At 51.9% G+C, this 14,982-nt stretch overlaps 1 protein-coding gene and 1 long non-coding RNA gene across 2 annotated transcripts; one reads left to right on the plus strand and one right to left on the minus strand.

The window, feature by feature from the left end:
- Positions 1 to 664: 664 nt before the first annotated feature.
- On the minus strand, positions 665 to 11,593 carry LOC149365199 (uncharacterized). The gene is made up of 2 exons (XR_016292805.1): positions 11,480 to 11,593; positions 665 to 933 (listed from the first exon to the last, which is right to left on the minus strand). It is a non-coding gene; the product is annotated as an uncharacterized LOC149365199 (long non-coding RNA).
- Positions 3,503 to 5,939, plus strand: LOC149365200 (uncharacterized). Its single transcript, XM_089588232.1, has one exon. The coding sequence runs from the start codon at positions 4,006 to 4,008 to the stop codon at positions 5,923 to 5,925; it is 1,920 nt and encodes a 639-aa protein (XP_089444358.1). The 5' UTR covers positions 3,503 to 4,005; the 3' UTR covers positions 5,926 to 5,939.
- Positions 11,594 to 14,982: the final 3,389 nt, after the last annotated feature.

A 14,982-nucleotide genomic window follows, 5' to 3' on the forward strand; every position in this document is an offset into this window, starting at 1 on the left:
GCACCAGTCTTTCGCTTCGTCTCACCTTGCCTTTAAGAAGACGTATAAGTGATAAATTTGCTTTATTTTTATTCAGAGTGACGGTTCTGTCGCTTCCAGGCTTAAGAGGAGAGTCGGTTTGTTGCCAGTAATGAGTCACGTCCTGACAACCAGGTGGCGCCACTATAGGCTGAGTTTATTTTTGCGTCTCTGCTAGCAAACACTGAACTAGAAGTGGGAATGCGCCTGAGTTTAACGTACGTAAGCATGCATACACTTATGGTACGTATACAGCCTAAATTTATGCTCTAATTTTCTCACTTATCTGTGTGTGGCGCCAGCAGCGACGTGGTGTGGAAAAGCTAGAAACAGCAGCGGCGCGGCGGTTCCGCCTTGCCCGGTCGTCAACAGATGCGAACAGGTCCTAGTTTTTGCGGCGAGCGAATCCGTGCGAAGTCGCTGTCTCGCTGGAGCATGTACTGTTGACGCTTTCTCTAATCGCTTTTCTACGCTCCTATGCAGAGCGTTCGATCTATTAAAGCTATTTCTTCGGCGCTTACGCGACTCCCTCTGTGCTCACGAGTCGGAAAACTCATGCGCCACAATGTCAGGAAATAAGTGCCCAAAGAGTATGAGCTTCATGACCGGCCATATCATATGGCCAGTTAAGTGTTGAGACTGCGCGTGATGTTCTTGTAGTTGTTCTCTCGCTTTATTTTTGCGCGCTTGTCGTGTGATCATAGAGAAACATACTTGGTGTCGGTGCCGGAGAGCATAGCCGTTGTCATGGCAACCGCCGCAGCTGGGATGGTGTCTCGCCTTGCCTGGCACGTCGTGCGGTTAGCGTGGCTGCGGCGGCCGCGTCGGTGCCGGCGCTCCGTTAGCTGCGCATGCGCGTGACGTCCCGATACACCGCGGTGGTTGTGTCGGCACCGGCTCTCCTCCAGGCTCCAGCTGCGCATGCGAAATAGAGCGGAGAGGACGCGAGGCGGTTGTATAAAAGAGGCGTTTGGCGACAACAACAACGGGGTGGACGCCGGAAGCGCAGCAGAGTCCCGAATTAGACTTGTACATTAAATCTGTCTCGAAAGAAATTATAGACCAAACAAAGCAAGCTCGAAAACGCAGAAACGTCACCCCAACAGAACAGGCTACTCTGAACCACTTAGCTTCTAGAACCGATATAGTCATTAAGCCTGCAGACAAAGGAGGTAGCATAGTTATCCTGCCGGCCGAAAAATACAAAAAAGAAGCTTTTAGGCAACTCAACAACCCTTGTCATTATAGGAAATTAGATTCAGATCCCACTTCAGAGTTCTGCAAATTGATTCTGAACAAACTGGCAAACTTATTATCACGGGAACTAATCACGCAGTCTGACTACCACTTCTTAAATCCGCTAAACAAACAGGCAGGACGCTTTTACCTACTTCCCAAAATCCATAAGGTTTCCGCAGAAAACTTGTTTACCGCAGATATCCCCGGCAGACCTATCGCTTCAAACAATAACACGCCCACAGAGAACTTATCAATTTTCCTGAACAACTATCTTGCAGATATTCCTACCCACCTCCCTTCCTTTGTCGAGGATACACCGCACTTTCTCCGCATAATAGAGTCTCTGAATCAGGCTTCCATTATCCCAGCAGATAGCATACTTGTCACACTTGACGTCGCCGCTTTGTACACAAATATTCCCATAAATGAAGGTATCGACGCACTCTCCAAAATTCTAACTCAAAGTCCTCACCCGCACGAAACTGAAGTGTACCTCACGCTACTTGAATTGGTACTAACACTCAACTACTTTGAATTCGATTCTTCTTACTACCTTCAAGTATTTGGAACAAGCATGGGCACTCCCTTCGCACCCACTTACGCGAACATTTTTATGGGGCTACTAGAATCTCAACTTCTAAATTCATTTCTAAAAAAACCACTTATATACCTGCGTTATATAGACGACATTTTCATGATATGGGAGCATGGGGCTGAGACCCTAAAGACATTCGTCACACATTTCAATTCATGCCACTCTAGCATTAAATTCACCTTCAACTCCTCGAAAACGCAAGTCAATTTCCTTGACACCACTGTCCGTTTAGAAAATAGCAAGCTCAAAACCACACTTTACAGGAAGCCCACTGACCGACAACAATACTTAGATTTCACTAGCCATCATCCAAGACACTGCAAACAAGGTATATTCGTAGGACAGGCAACGAGACTAAGAAGAATATGTAGCGACGACGACGACTACCTGAAACACCTACACTCGCTAAAAAACACACTGATCACCAGAAACCATCCACAGACAACCCTCAATAATGCGTTCCAACGAGCAACCACTTTGAAACGAGATGTAGTTCTTAAAAAACGAACAAAAGCTAACAGTCAACGACCTCCTGCACTTATAACGAAATACTCAAACGCGCTTCCAAACATAAGCAATATCCTGCGGAAATACCACCCCATTTTAACTGGTAACGACCGTCTTAAGAAAATATTTCCCGACGCACCAAGGGTAACATACAGACGCAACACAAACCTGAAGGACATCCTGGTGCATGCTAGGCTCGGTAAGAAACCACCACCGACAGTAACTTCATGCTCTCGACCTAGATGCAAGACATGCAAACATTTACAAAGGGACACTACGGTTAAAAGTACGGCAAACGATTTCAGTTTCGATATAAAGACTAGTTTTGACTGCACATCGTCCAATATTATCTACATGCTCCAGTGCTCCTTCTGCCAGAAACAATATATCGGGTAAACCGGGCAAACAATGAGTGCCAGATTAAACGGGCACCGGGCTGACACAACACGGAATGAACAGAAGGCAGTGTCGACCCATTTTAATCAACGCCATCACAAATTCGACGAACTCAAATTGTTCATTCTTCAGTCAGGCTTCCAATCGACTAGGGACAGAAAATACAGAGAAGCATTCCTAATCCACAAATTTAAAACACTGCAACCAACAGGGATTAACATGTCTAGAGGAAACCTGGAATCTCTCAGGTACATTCCAGGGTTAGCATAATTTTAAATTAACAAATGTCTTGCACGTGCTCAGACCATTTCCTAGAACCTCGCATAAGTATATTATCTTTTCAGGAGGATACAGGGGCGGGATGGGGGGCGCGGGCGTGGAGGTAGACAGGGACAAGGGCTTGTCCCTGTCTGCTTCTATGTCTGGGTCTTTTGTTGCGCCCCTGTGTCCTCCTGAAAAGTTATGAACCAACACGGCCAAATACAAGTACTTCCGAGTATACTATCGCTCTTTGCACCCTTCCCACGTCATATCTTCCACCACATTTCCGGCCTTCTCACCGTCTCCCTGTGACTCACCCCCCCCCCCCCCCCCCCTTTTTTTTTTCTCCTAATCCCCTATTATCAGTTCTCGGAAACCATGACATTCCTGTTACCCCCTCCGCACCACCTTTTTGGCTTTCTCTGAACTCGAGCTATTCCCCCCCCCCCCCCCCCCACCCTGCCTTGCCCTTCCTTGGAAATGCCCCGCCTTCCAGTGCCGGCCTATGTTGTTTGCCTTTTTCTCATTTCCCTGTACCACGCTGACTAATCCTCTTATCTGAGTTTTTCAGGTCCTACAGCGCCTCCCCCCGTCGCAGCCCCTTCAAAGCCTTTGTTCATTACACACCCCCCGGATATAAGTTTTTCCACTATTGCAGCTTAACGAATCAAGGTTCACCTCCCTCCCCTTCCTGACATGCATTCCCTCTCACGAACACCGGCACCAGGACGCGCGCCGAGCGTTCAGCAGGTGCGCATCGGCTCTGCCGATTCTCGGCTGGAGCCCCGGATTTTTTCCACCCCGGGCCAACAACACCTGCACCACCGTGCTCCGGAAGTCACAGGGGATAGGCGGATATCTTTTTTTCCGAGGTGAGATCCCCTTTTACAAATCCTGGCAAAGCGAAGTTTCGACCACGCTGGACGGCGCCGCTAGGCCTGACAGCGGCGCCAACGCCCGGCGCGGCGGAGCCCCTGCTCTGCGATAATATGGCTTTCCAACAAGCCACCAGCCAGGGATATGACCCGGAGGCGATGGCGTGGACCACCGTTCATCCCCAGAACCTGGGTGAGACAACAGCAGCAAGCTTCAAGAGCGCCGCGCTCGCTGCCGCGGTAGCTCGCCGAGCGCAGGGCCGTGCCCTAAAAGCGGCGTCCGTCGACGCGGCCACCCCTGCCGCTCCCGCCGCTGGCGCCAGCTCCGACAACTTCGCTCAGCGCACAGCGGGCCGGCCTCTTACGACCTGGAGGCCGCAGCCATTACCCAAACCGACACCCGAAGACTTCGTGGTAGTCCTCAAGCCGCGAACTCGAGTATCATTGCAAGAGGTATTCGAGGAGAACGGATACGGGCGGGCGTTCATAGCCTACCTCGGACCGGACTGCTCGCAATTTTTCACAATTCTTCCGGTACGCGACCAAAATTTAATCCTAATTTACACTTCAAAAGCTGAAATTGCAGATAATATTATCGGGGACTTCGAGATAAATCTGCAAAATAAGAAAGTCCAACTTACAGGCCACCTAAGGCAAGACGGTGGTAACGTCTGTTACGGCGTGGTAACAGTACGAAATACAGACACAGCGGAATCTCTCCGCTCAAGTCTCGAGTGGCGCCATGGCGAGATTCTGGAGATACGCAAATTCGGCACGTCAAACAAGGCGCGAATAACATTTTCCGGAAAGCTGAAGCCGCGCTACGTACATTACGAGTGCATGCTCATCCAAGTCCGTGAATACCAGCGCACCATCCCGGCCTGCGGTCACTGCGGTGTTGTCGGTCACCGTATGGACGCCTGCCCCGGCCCAAGACCGGACAAATGTGGTGTGTGCGGGCAAGAAGCCGAGTTCGTTGAGGGGGTGCGGGTCTCTCACGAGTGCGTTCCAAAATGCTCTCTGTGCGGCGGAGCCCATACCACGGGGGCCCGCGGGTGCGTTGCAAAGTATCGAACCCCCCAGCCCCTGCGCCCGGAGCGGGGACCGACGCACAAGAAGGGCCGCCGTAAACGCCGGAAACGGCGGCCCCGCCAAGCCAAGGACAAGGGAGCCAACCAGCCCCCGAGCAAGCCAGGCGGTCCGTCTACCGGCAAGCCAGGCGGTACATCTACCGGCAAGCCAGGCGTTCCATCTACCGGCAAGCCAGGCGTTCCATCTACCGGCAAGCCAGGCGGTCCATCTCCCGGAAAGCCAGGCGGTCCATCTACCGACAAGCCGGAGTTGCCTAAGGCAGTACCACCGCCACCCCAAGCCGACGTGGAGAAACGAACGAGTACCCCCCCACCAGGTTCTTCGCGGACATGGGCGCAAGCCGTCATCCAGGGATCCCAGGTGAGCAGCAAGGGCAGGGCAGCCCCTCCTCATACCCCCCCTTCCAAACCGCCGACAAAAACGGCCGAGCAATCCCAAATTTCCGCCCTCAAAGAGGAAATCGCTAACCTACAGAAGCGTCTTGCCCTCACTGAGGCGCGCCAAAATTTTCCAACCCAGAGGCCCACTCCCCCCGCGGTGGAGGAGATGGATAGCGACACACCGGCGAACGCGCAGACTGCAACCGCGCAGTCTGCGCTTGAGGCGAGGGTTAGCGCACTGGAGGCCCAGATGAACTCCGCATTCTCCGCCTTAGAAATGCAAATCGCAACCACCATCAAGGCGGCTCTAGACAAAATTCCTACCATTATAGCCGCACATATGACGAAACAAACTCTAACTACCAGGCGCTCCGGCCAACTCAAGCGTATAAGGAGCCCCAATATTAAGGCTGGTAGACCAAAAGTCGCACATGAGGAACAGGAGCCCGCCCTCAACCTGCCCAGCGTGACGCAACCTGCTGTCATTGGGGCACCCGGCTCAGAGGCGGGCCCCTTCCTAGTAAGCATAAATTCTAATCATAATCATGGCGGACATTCATAAACCGCGATGGTACTCACGCAGCAATTCGGCCCCTGTCCAAATTTTACAGTGGAACTGCAGAGGTTTCAAGGCCCGTACTAAACGGGCCGACCTACGGCTTTTCCTAACAACGTTCCCCAGTCCTCCTGCTGTAGTGGCCCTCCAAGAGCCGGGGGACGCAGCCACCCTCACAAATTACTCGGTGTATCAGCAGGATGCGCAGAGCTGCCTCTGCGTACATAAAAATTATACGGCCTCCCCGGTGGACCTGGATTACAAGGCGATTTTCTCGTATGCGATGGTGACGATCCTTCCGCTACGCAAACAGGACCCCCCATTACACGTACTCAACGTTTACAGCTCTCCCAAACTTCCAAACGTCACATTTGCAGACTTATTCAGTCGGGCGTTAAAGGTGGCGAACAGGGACCCCCTCATAATCGTTGGGGACTTTAATGCCCCCAGCCCCTTATGGGGATACATACGTGAAGAAAAACGAGGGCGCAAGCTGGCGGAACTTGCGTCAACGTTGGGCCTTACTCTTCACACGGACCCTGCACAACCCACTCGCATTGGGAACTCCGTGGCACGCGACACGTGCCCAGATCTCACCTTTACCAAGAATATTAGATATGCAGAATGGCACAACACCGAGGAAACCCTGGGTAGCGACCACTGCATTCTTGCGACCACAATCCGCACCAAACCCCTTACAAGACCTCACACTAAAGCAACCCTTCCAGACTGGACCAAATTCAGATCCAACTACACTAACCCTACCCCTATAGCGGATCAAGGTTACACTACCTGGTCACAACACCTCATCTGCCAACTCAAAGATACCGAACACCACGTTCAGCTCTCAGAGGCGAACCCGGCGGTGGACAACCACCTCCTTCACCTCTGGGAGGCCCGGCACAGCCTCGTCCGCCGATGGCGCCGGCAGAAGTACAATCGGCAACTCAAAATCCGCATCGCGGATCTCACCCAACAAGCGGCAGAGTATGCGGCCCAACTCGCCGACTCGAACTGGGTAGACCGATGCAACACCGCTGCTCGGCAAATGTCGAGCCGGAGCACGTGGCGCCTTTTCCGCGCCCTCATTGATCCGACCCAAACCCACACCGAAACACAAAAACATCTTCAACGAGCAATTCACGCCTTCAACGGAGACACAGCCAAACTGGCTGACGCGCTCCGAGACAAATATCTGTACACAGACCAGGATTCGCGTGGTCCGGCGTACTCTTATGCAGGTTCTGAGAACGCAGAGCTGGATCGAACGTTCCAGCTTCACGACCTTAAAGCGGCCCTGGCCAAAATGAAACGAGGGACAGCCCCGGGCAGGGACAGGGTAACTGTGAAACTTCTCGCTAACCTACCCGAACCGGCCTACGAGCGGCTGCTCGAATACTTCAATGCCATCTGGACGGGAGGTACGCCTCTCCCAGTGGATTGGAAGACGGCTCTCGTCACATTCATACCCAAACCAGGCAAACCTCTCAACACTGACAACCTCCGGCCCATATCTCTCACTTCTTGTGTGGGGAAGTTGATGGAGACCATGGTCCGTGACAGACTATCCACCTACCTAGAAACGCACAACGCCTTTGCAGACACCATGTACGGGTTCCGCCCACACCGGTCCGCACAAGATGTGCTGCTGCAACTTCATAGAGAGATTCTTGATCCCGTCGAGCACCCTAGCGATGACAAGGTGGTCCTCGCATTGGACTTGCGGGGGGCTTTCGACAATGTTACTCATGATATCATCCTCTCCCACCTGTCCCAAGTGAACTGTGGATACAACACATTCCAATACATCAAGCAATTCCTCACAGATCGGCAAACATATATTCGACTCCAAGACAGTGAACATGGCCCGTACCAACTTGGTACGCGAGGGACTCCACAGGGAGCAGTCCTCTCGCCTCTTCTCTTCAATCTGGCCATGATGAAGCTCCCTACCCTGCTGGGTGAGGTCCCGGGTGTGCAGCATGCCCTATACGCGGACGACATCACCCTCTGGGCAACACACGGTTCGGTTGGAGAAATCGAGGCCAACCTGCAGCAAGCGGCGGCTATTGTGGACGATTATGCACACCGCTGCGGCCTTGAGTGCTCCCCGAACAAATCGGAATTCGTGCACATACGTCCCAATCCAAGGTGCACAACCAAAATTGCCCTCTCCCTGCTTAGTGGCCCGATACCTGAACACGATGAAATCAGAGTATTGGGACTCTACATACAAAAGAACTGCAAGATTGACACCACGCTGAAGAAACTCCGCAAGGTGGGGGATCAGGTGGGCCGTATGGTCCGCCGGGTATCAAACAAACGAGGGGGGTTGCGATGCAAAGACGCCCTGCGGCTGGCGAATGCATTCGTAACCAGTCGAATCCTGTATTCGGCACCGTACCTCCACCTGCGCAAATGCGATGAGAACGCTTTCGAAGTGATTCTCCGAAAAATCTATAAGAGAGCTCTCGACCTCCCAATTGCAACATCCAACCAACGTCTCCTCGGCCTGGGGATGACGAACACCTTTGGGGAGCTGCGCGAGGCTCATCTCAGCAATCAATACTTGCGGTTAAGCAAAACACGTGCGGGTAGCCGCCTACTGACCCGCCTCCACATCAATTACACAACCCAAGAGGAGAAGCGTGTATCCATGCCCGAGGCCTGGCGCTTCGCACTAAAGGTTGGCCCCCTCCCCAATAACATGACAAAGGATGCCCATGATGGCCGCCGCCTCGCGCGAGCGGAGGCCATTTCCAAGCAGTACGGTGCTCGACCAGGGGTATTTTACACGGACGCGGCAGGTCCACACCATGGCGATTGGTACACGGCTGCCGTTGTCCACCAAAACAACCCAGTTCAGGGCCTCACCTTCCGTGCCCCCAACATTACATTCGCGGAGGAAGTTGCTATCGCACTTGCAGCTGCGGATCCAGCGTCCCGAGTCATTATCACCGACTCAAGAGAAGCTTGCCGCAATTTTGAACAGGGCCAAATTCCAGATCGTGCTTTCCAAATTTTACACAGTTGTGAGTACCGGGATTTCCCAACCCGGCGCACCATCATCTGGGCCCCAGCACATGCGGGGATAGGGGGAAATAAGGTAGCGGACACTACCGCCCGCGCGCTTAACCACCGGGCATCGCCTCTCTCGCCGCCTGATCCGGCTACTGATTTTAATCCGGCTATTACTTTTCGGGAGATCTCTCTCCTGTATCAAAACGCTCACGGCCGATACCCACCCCCCTGTAAAGGCCTCAAGAAGGCAGAGGAGCGTTGGCTACTTCGCCTCTACACCAACACGGTACTGTGCCCGGCAGTGCTCAAACATTTCAATTCGGCCTTTTCGGGCGAGTGTCCACACTGTGGGGAAGTGTTTGCGGACACGTATCACATGGTGTGGGCATGCCCTGCCAATCCTGCTTTCCCACCCCACCCCCACCCCACCCGAGAGGGCTGGGAGGCTGCCCTGCTCGGCTGCTCAACTCTCCAGGACCAACGAGCCCTGGTGACAAGAGCCCGGGCCGCCGCGGAAGCCACAGGGGTCCCGGACTAGGGATCCCTCCTAGTGATTGTGAGGGCCGGGCCCTTCAGGCACGGTCCAAGCAATACCTCTGTATATAGTATACATAAATGTTTTACACCACCACCATCCCGTCTCACACCACTTTCCTTCCCCACCCCCGGGGCCTTCCTCCTCGGAGCGAAGGCCCTATTTAATCCCTGCCAATGATGAACGCTTTGCCCAGACGAAGACAAGTCCCCTTGTCGAAACGTTGGCTCAAGCAACCTGAGGTTTTCCCCTCCCTTGTTCATTTTAGAGCGCAGCTCTTTGGCGTCCGTTCCTGGGTTTCGCGTCGTCGTCGGCGTCGGCCTCGTAACCAGCTCCGCCCCCCTTTCATCCGCAGCTGGGGTTGACTCACTATCGGCGTCAGCGGCATCAGTCAGTCGCTGCTATCTCTTCCCTCCTCCCTTTATCGTGTTGTCCGCTTGCTGCGCGCGCTTCTGCCCCCATCGTTTGCCGCTGGGTGTACACGCCGCCCCCCTCCCCCCTCTTCCTGCGAGTCTCCGGTTGTGAAAGCGCCGGCTCGAACTTAATTCCTTTCTTCGCTCCTCCTCCAATGCAACCCCTGTGCGGTGGCAATCAGAGAGCCAGATCGGTGGCGGCGGATCTGTATATGTGCACCGCCCGAGCCGAAATTGCCGCTGCCGTTCGCCCTGTGCGGTGGCAATCAGAGAGCCAGATCGGTGGCGGCGGATCTGTATATGTGCACCGCCCGAGCCGAAATTGCCGCTGCCGTTCGCCACTGCGAAATTATCTGCCAGTTCTTTCTGAGCCATGAGCGAGACGACCGATGGAAGTCCTCCGTCTGCTAAAAAAAAAAATTCTGTGATAGCGCATACATGTGTTGCTCGATTTCTTTGCCTCAATCTATCGAAAAGGTGAAACAGCTTATTTGCTGCGCTCAAATTTCGCATTAGGAAGTAACGTAATCGTCGGTAATTTTTTTGTGATCGCAAAGGACCATCAACCACACCCTCTCTTTACCATGGCTTCCTTTGAAGGTGGAACATGCGTCGAACGCTCTGCGTTTTTAGACAACGCACGAACCGTTCCTCGCTCGTGGCTTCGGACAAAGCTAAGCTTTTCGTTATTAAACGTTTTCTCGTGTCTGGAGAAATACAGGTCTGCGTAATCTGCCGCCACTTGTACGGTTTTTACATCTGGCCTGTCCTGAATCCAATCCTTCAGGGCTGAAGGAATAGAACAGAAAAACTGCTCAAGTGCAATCTGCGCTAGCACCTTTTCGCGGTCCTCATAAGAGTCTACACCGCGGAGCCAACTCTCTAGAAAGCCCATTAACTTGTAAGCGAACTCAGCATAGCTTTCTTCCGGCTGTTTCCTTGCCTCTCGAAACTTTATTCGAAAAACCTCAGGGGACAACCTGAACTTCTTTAGTAGGCAGGTTTTTACGGACGAGTAATCATCCGCCTCTTTGCAATCTAACCTTGCCAAAACGTCAGCCACTTCCGCTGGCAGCATGCTCAGAAGCCTTTGTGGCCAGCTGGACTCCACGAAGCCCCCTTTTCTGCACACCCGCTCAAAATTTACTGAGTAGAGTCCTATGTCTCCCACGACGCAAAATGGCTGCAAGAGACTTCGCATGTCCAATTTTGTCGACATATCGACCGCCATGGCTTCCTCGTCCTTCTTAACCTTTTGCTTAAGCATTTCTAGCTCAAGTTCTTCTTTCTTCCGTTTCCTCTGCACCTCGGTCCAAGATTCTAAAATTTCATCGGCGTCCGCGCCACACTTTTCGATGGCCGAGATGATCTCGGGCTTTCTCATGGCTTTCGCCACCTTTACGCCCAGCTCTTCGGCTAAGATCATTAATTCGGGCTTAACAATCGCACCGAGATCCATCTTGCTACGACCGAAAACTTTACGAGGAAAAAAATCTGGCTGCTTTCCACCCACTGCCCTTTCTAGTCAGTGACAGTCTATTTTCACCTTTCAAGCTACCTGGTGAACAAAAGAGACCTCTCAGGCACTCACCGACAACCGCCGCGGAACTCGTAGTCGTCGAACCCCACCGCTGCCTCCACCTGTTACGTTTCGGGCGAATGGACGAACGACGAGCAAGCGGCGACACCTAAGGTTGTCTGGAACGCCTTTATTCCAACTTGGCAGACGGGCAGGAAAGAGCAACACCTTGTCTCTGCGCCGCTCTTTCCTGCCCGTCTGCCAAGTTGGAATAAAGGCGTTCCAGACAACCTTGTCGCCGCTTGCTCGTCGTTCGTCGATTCGCCCGAAACGTAACACCACTGATTGCAGTGTGCACACGAAAACATTTTGCTCCCACACGGGCCACACTGCATGCCCCACACTTGCGGCGTCCCCGATGATGCTGCGAACGGCAGCGCCGGCTTGTCCAGAACCTAAGGTGGCCTTCAGGTCGATGGTTTCTCGTCGCTTAAGCACCACAATGATTTCGTCTTTCCCGATGCGGGGCGTGTGTTGCGGCCGCCACCGGGGCTGTTTTGCTTGTTGCGCAGCTGCATGTTGCGCGTTCTCGCCCTGCACATGTACAGAGCGTCCCGCCACCCGTTGCTGGCCGGCGTCCATGTTGGCGTCCCTGGAGGCCTTAGTCTTCCTGCGTCCGCGCCATACGCGGACCATGTCTTGGAGATATTCCTCCTCGCTGGGAAGAGGCTCTTCATGTTGAACGGTTTCCATGTTAACGATCCCTATGGAGGTGGGATCGTATCCGGTGACTTGGCCTTGGACCGCCATAGCCGTGGAATCCCAGAAGAATCTGAACGAACAAACGTAGCGTTTAAACAGGGCACAGAAAGATGAGGACAGGACGGGGCTACAACTTACAACTGAATGAAATCGATAAACGAAAGACACATCCCTTCTCGAGCAAAGACACGCATGCGCAAACTTGAAAGAATGAAAAAACTGTGATAAACTAGAAAAATCCGGTAAAAGAAAAAGCGACGAAAAGGCGTGGAATAGCCACCGGTCGTGAAACTGTTTACAAACATTAAGTGCGTCTTAGAAAGTTTCTTTCTTTTTCCATTAGATAAATAGATGGTGTGCTAATGCACGTGTCACTACCGCGTGTGATATTTCATGAGCTTCCAGGATTTCCCTCGCCAATTGATCTTTACCCCTTACTAAAATCTTCGTGCGGTTCAAAGAGGACCCTTTGTACTGTGGACCCTTTTAAAGTCGCCTCCTCAGCCGTCTTAGTTGACATCCTACGGAGTGACGTGTGCGGTGCAAACTCTGCATTTTCAGTGGATATAGAGGAACTTTTTTACTCGGTGCCGCACGATGAACTGTTCATTGCTGTGAGAGAGTGTATTGAAGAGGCGGGTGAGGTGTCTTTTCAGAATTCATGTGGTGTTAGTATTGAATCATTTCTGGAACTCTTGGCCCTGTACCTCAATTCTACAATCATAAGCCACAAAGAACATTTCTATGTCCAGAAACGTGGGATATGCATTGGCTCAAGTGTCGCCCCTGTGCTATGTGAAATTTTTCTTGCCAAGTTTGGACGTTTGCTTCAGTCTCAGTTGAACGATGAGCGCGTTGTACGTGTCTTTAGATATGTAGATGATTTCCTTGTTCTTCTCAACCTTTCGTCTAGAGATGACTTGAGTGTAGTTGCAGACTCGATTTTAACCCGATTCAAAGGTATCATGAAGTCACTGAATTTTTCCATAGAACTTCCGGCTCACGATTCCATTCAGTTTTTAGATATTCACCTGTATTTTAATTCTGTTGGTCATTTTTGCTGGGCTTACGAGCCACGGTCCAAGAAAGCGCTACTACCTTACGACTCTTCACATTCGAAGCTCATTAATCGAGGCATAGCAGCCACATGTCTCAGGTCGGCGCTCCTCAAGTCATGTCCGCACAAAGTTGGTAGTAGTTTTGACAACCAGGTTCGAAGACTTAAAGAAGCAGGCTTTCCTGGCGATGTTCTTGTGGCTGTCGCAGAAACTCTAAAGAAAAAGTTGCACAAAGCAAGAGAACACATACAGTTATCTAAGATAAATGTACCCGGACAACAGAAAAGGAAGATTGAAGTTATGCCCTATGTACACAGGCTTTCGCACAACTTGAAGAGAGTGGCAGCAAAATTTGGTATTGATGTGGTATTTTCAGCTCCCCTCAAGCTTTCAAAGCTTTGCGCTCTGGCAGATCATGAGAGCGTCAAGAATTCAGGGTGTAGCACAAAACACAAGAAGCCGCACGTCTCATGCGCCACAGATATTGTTTATCAGATCCCTCTACGCTGCGAAAGTGTGTACATTGGGCAGACGGGCAGATGCCTGAACGTGAGGCTGAGTGAACACGCGTCTTCGCTTCGTCAGCAAACTGATGAGCACTTGCCAAAGCATTGCAAGAGCTGCCCAGGTTGCTTTCCCTCTTTGAACCGCACGAAGATTTTAGGAAGGGGTAAAGATCAATTGGCGAGGGAAATCCTGGAAGCTCATGAAAAAAATTCAGGGGGCACTTTGACTGTCTAAAGTGGGTAGAGGCGGAAGCGTTTTCCGCACCACCTTCGCTGTTTCTGTGGCACTGGTGGCGTCACATATAATTGAGTACTAATTACTAAGTGATGGCAAATAGCTAATGAATTGTTAATTACTGATTAATGCCTGAATACTAATTAACTGCTAATTAATGACGCTTAAGCTTCGCCTTTAGGAGTGGAACGCGACAGCGCGTTGTGGCGCTGCCAGGGAGTCCACGGAACGCCACCACCCGTTCGGCGCGATGCCTTGCCCTTTGAACGCAACGCTTTTTGAGGAAAGGATATGGCGCAGTAATTCTCTGTCATCGCGGTGGACATCTGAACCGCACCGTAGAGGAAGGGAGGTGGGAGTGAAAGAAGATAGATAAAGGGGAGCCGTAATGAAGAAAATGAAAATTGTATTTGAGGAAAGGAAATTACGCAGTAACTGTCTCACATATCTCGGTGGACACCCGTCAAAATTCAGGGGGGGCACTTTTTTGACCTAAAGTGTGGTCACTGATGTGTGGTTAAGATGTTAAGCTTCGCCCCTAAGAGTGGAACGCGACAGCGTCTTGCAACGCTGCCAAGGAGTCCATAGAACGCCATCGCCCATTCGGTTCTACGCCTCGCTCGTCGGGAAATTGGTTTTTGAGGAAAGGAAATGTATCTGTCTCTCATTTGTCGGTGGACACCTAAACCTCGCCGGAAGGGAATGGAGGAGGATGAGAGTGAGTGAAGACACCGTATTCACTAGACGCGCCTTTGTTCATTCCGAACCATCGAGATGGCATGGCGGAGCAACAAAGACAAAAAGATGGCATGGCGGAGTGGATAGCATGCTCGTCTCTCACGCCGAAGACCGGGGTTCGATTCCTGAGCTCGACCAATTTCTTAATCGGTTTTATTTATTTATATGGCCTGACTAGTAAAGCTAATTAGGCTAATTGGGTAATTAGCAATTAACTAAGCTCAGTCCCACTTACTTGGAGCATCACTATACGATCGCTTCAATCGGTTGCATGGT

The sequence above is a fragment of the Amblyomma mixtum genome, chromosome 1, assembly GCF_055824585.1.
Source record: "Amblyomma mixtum isolate Tamu chromosome 1, ASM5582458v1, whole genome shotgun sequence".
Taxonomy (NCBI): domain Eukaryota; kingdom Metazoa; phylum Arthropoda; class Arachnida; order Ixodida; family Ixodidae; genus Amblyomma; species Amblyomma mixtum.

Excerpts from the sequence above, each read along its gene's own strand:
- LOC149365200 (XM_089588232.1), top strand. The coding sequence starts at position 4,006 with ATGGCTTTCCAACAAGCCACCAGCCAGGGATATGACCCGGAGGCGATG.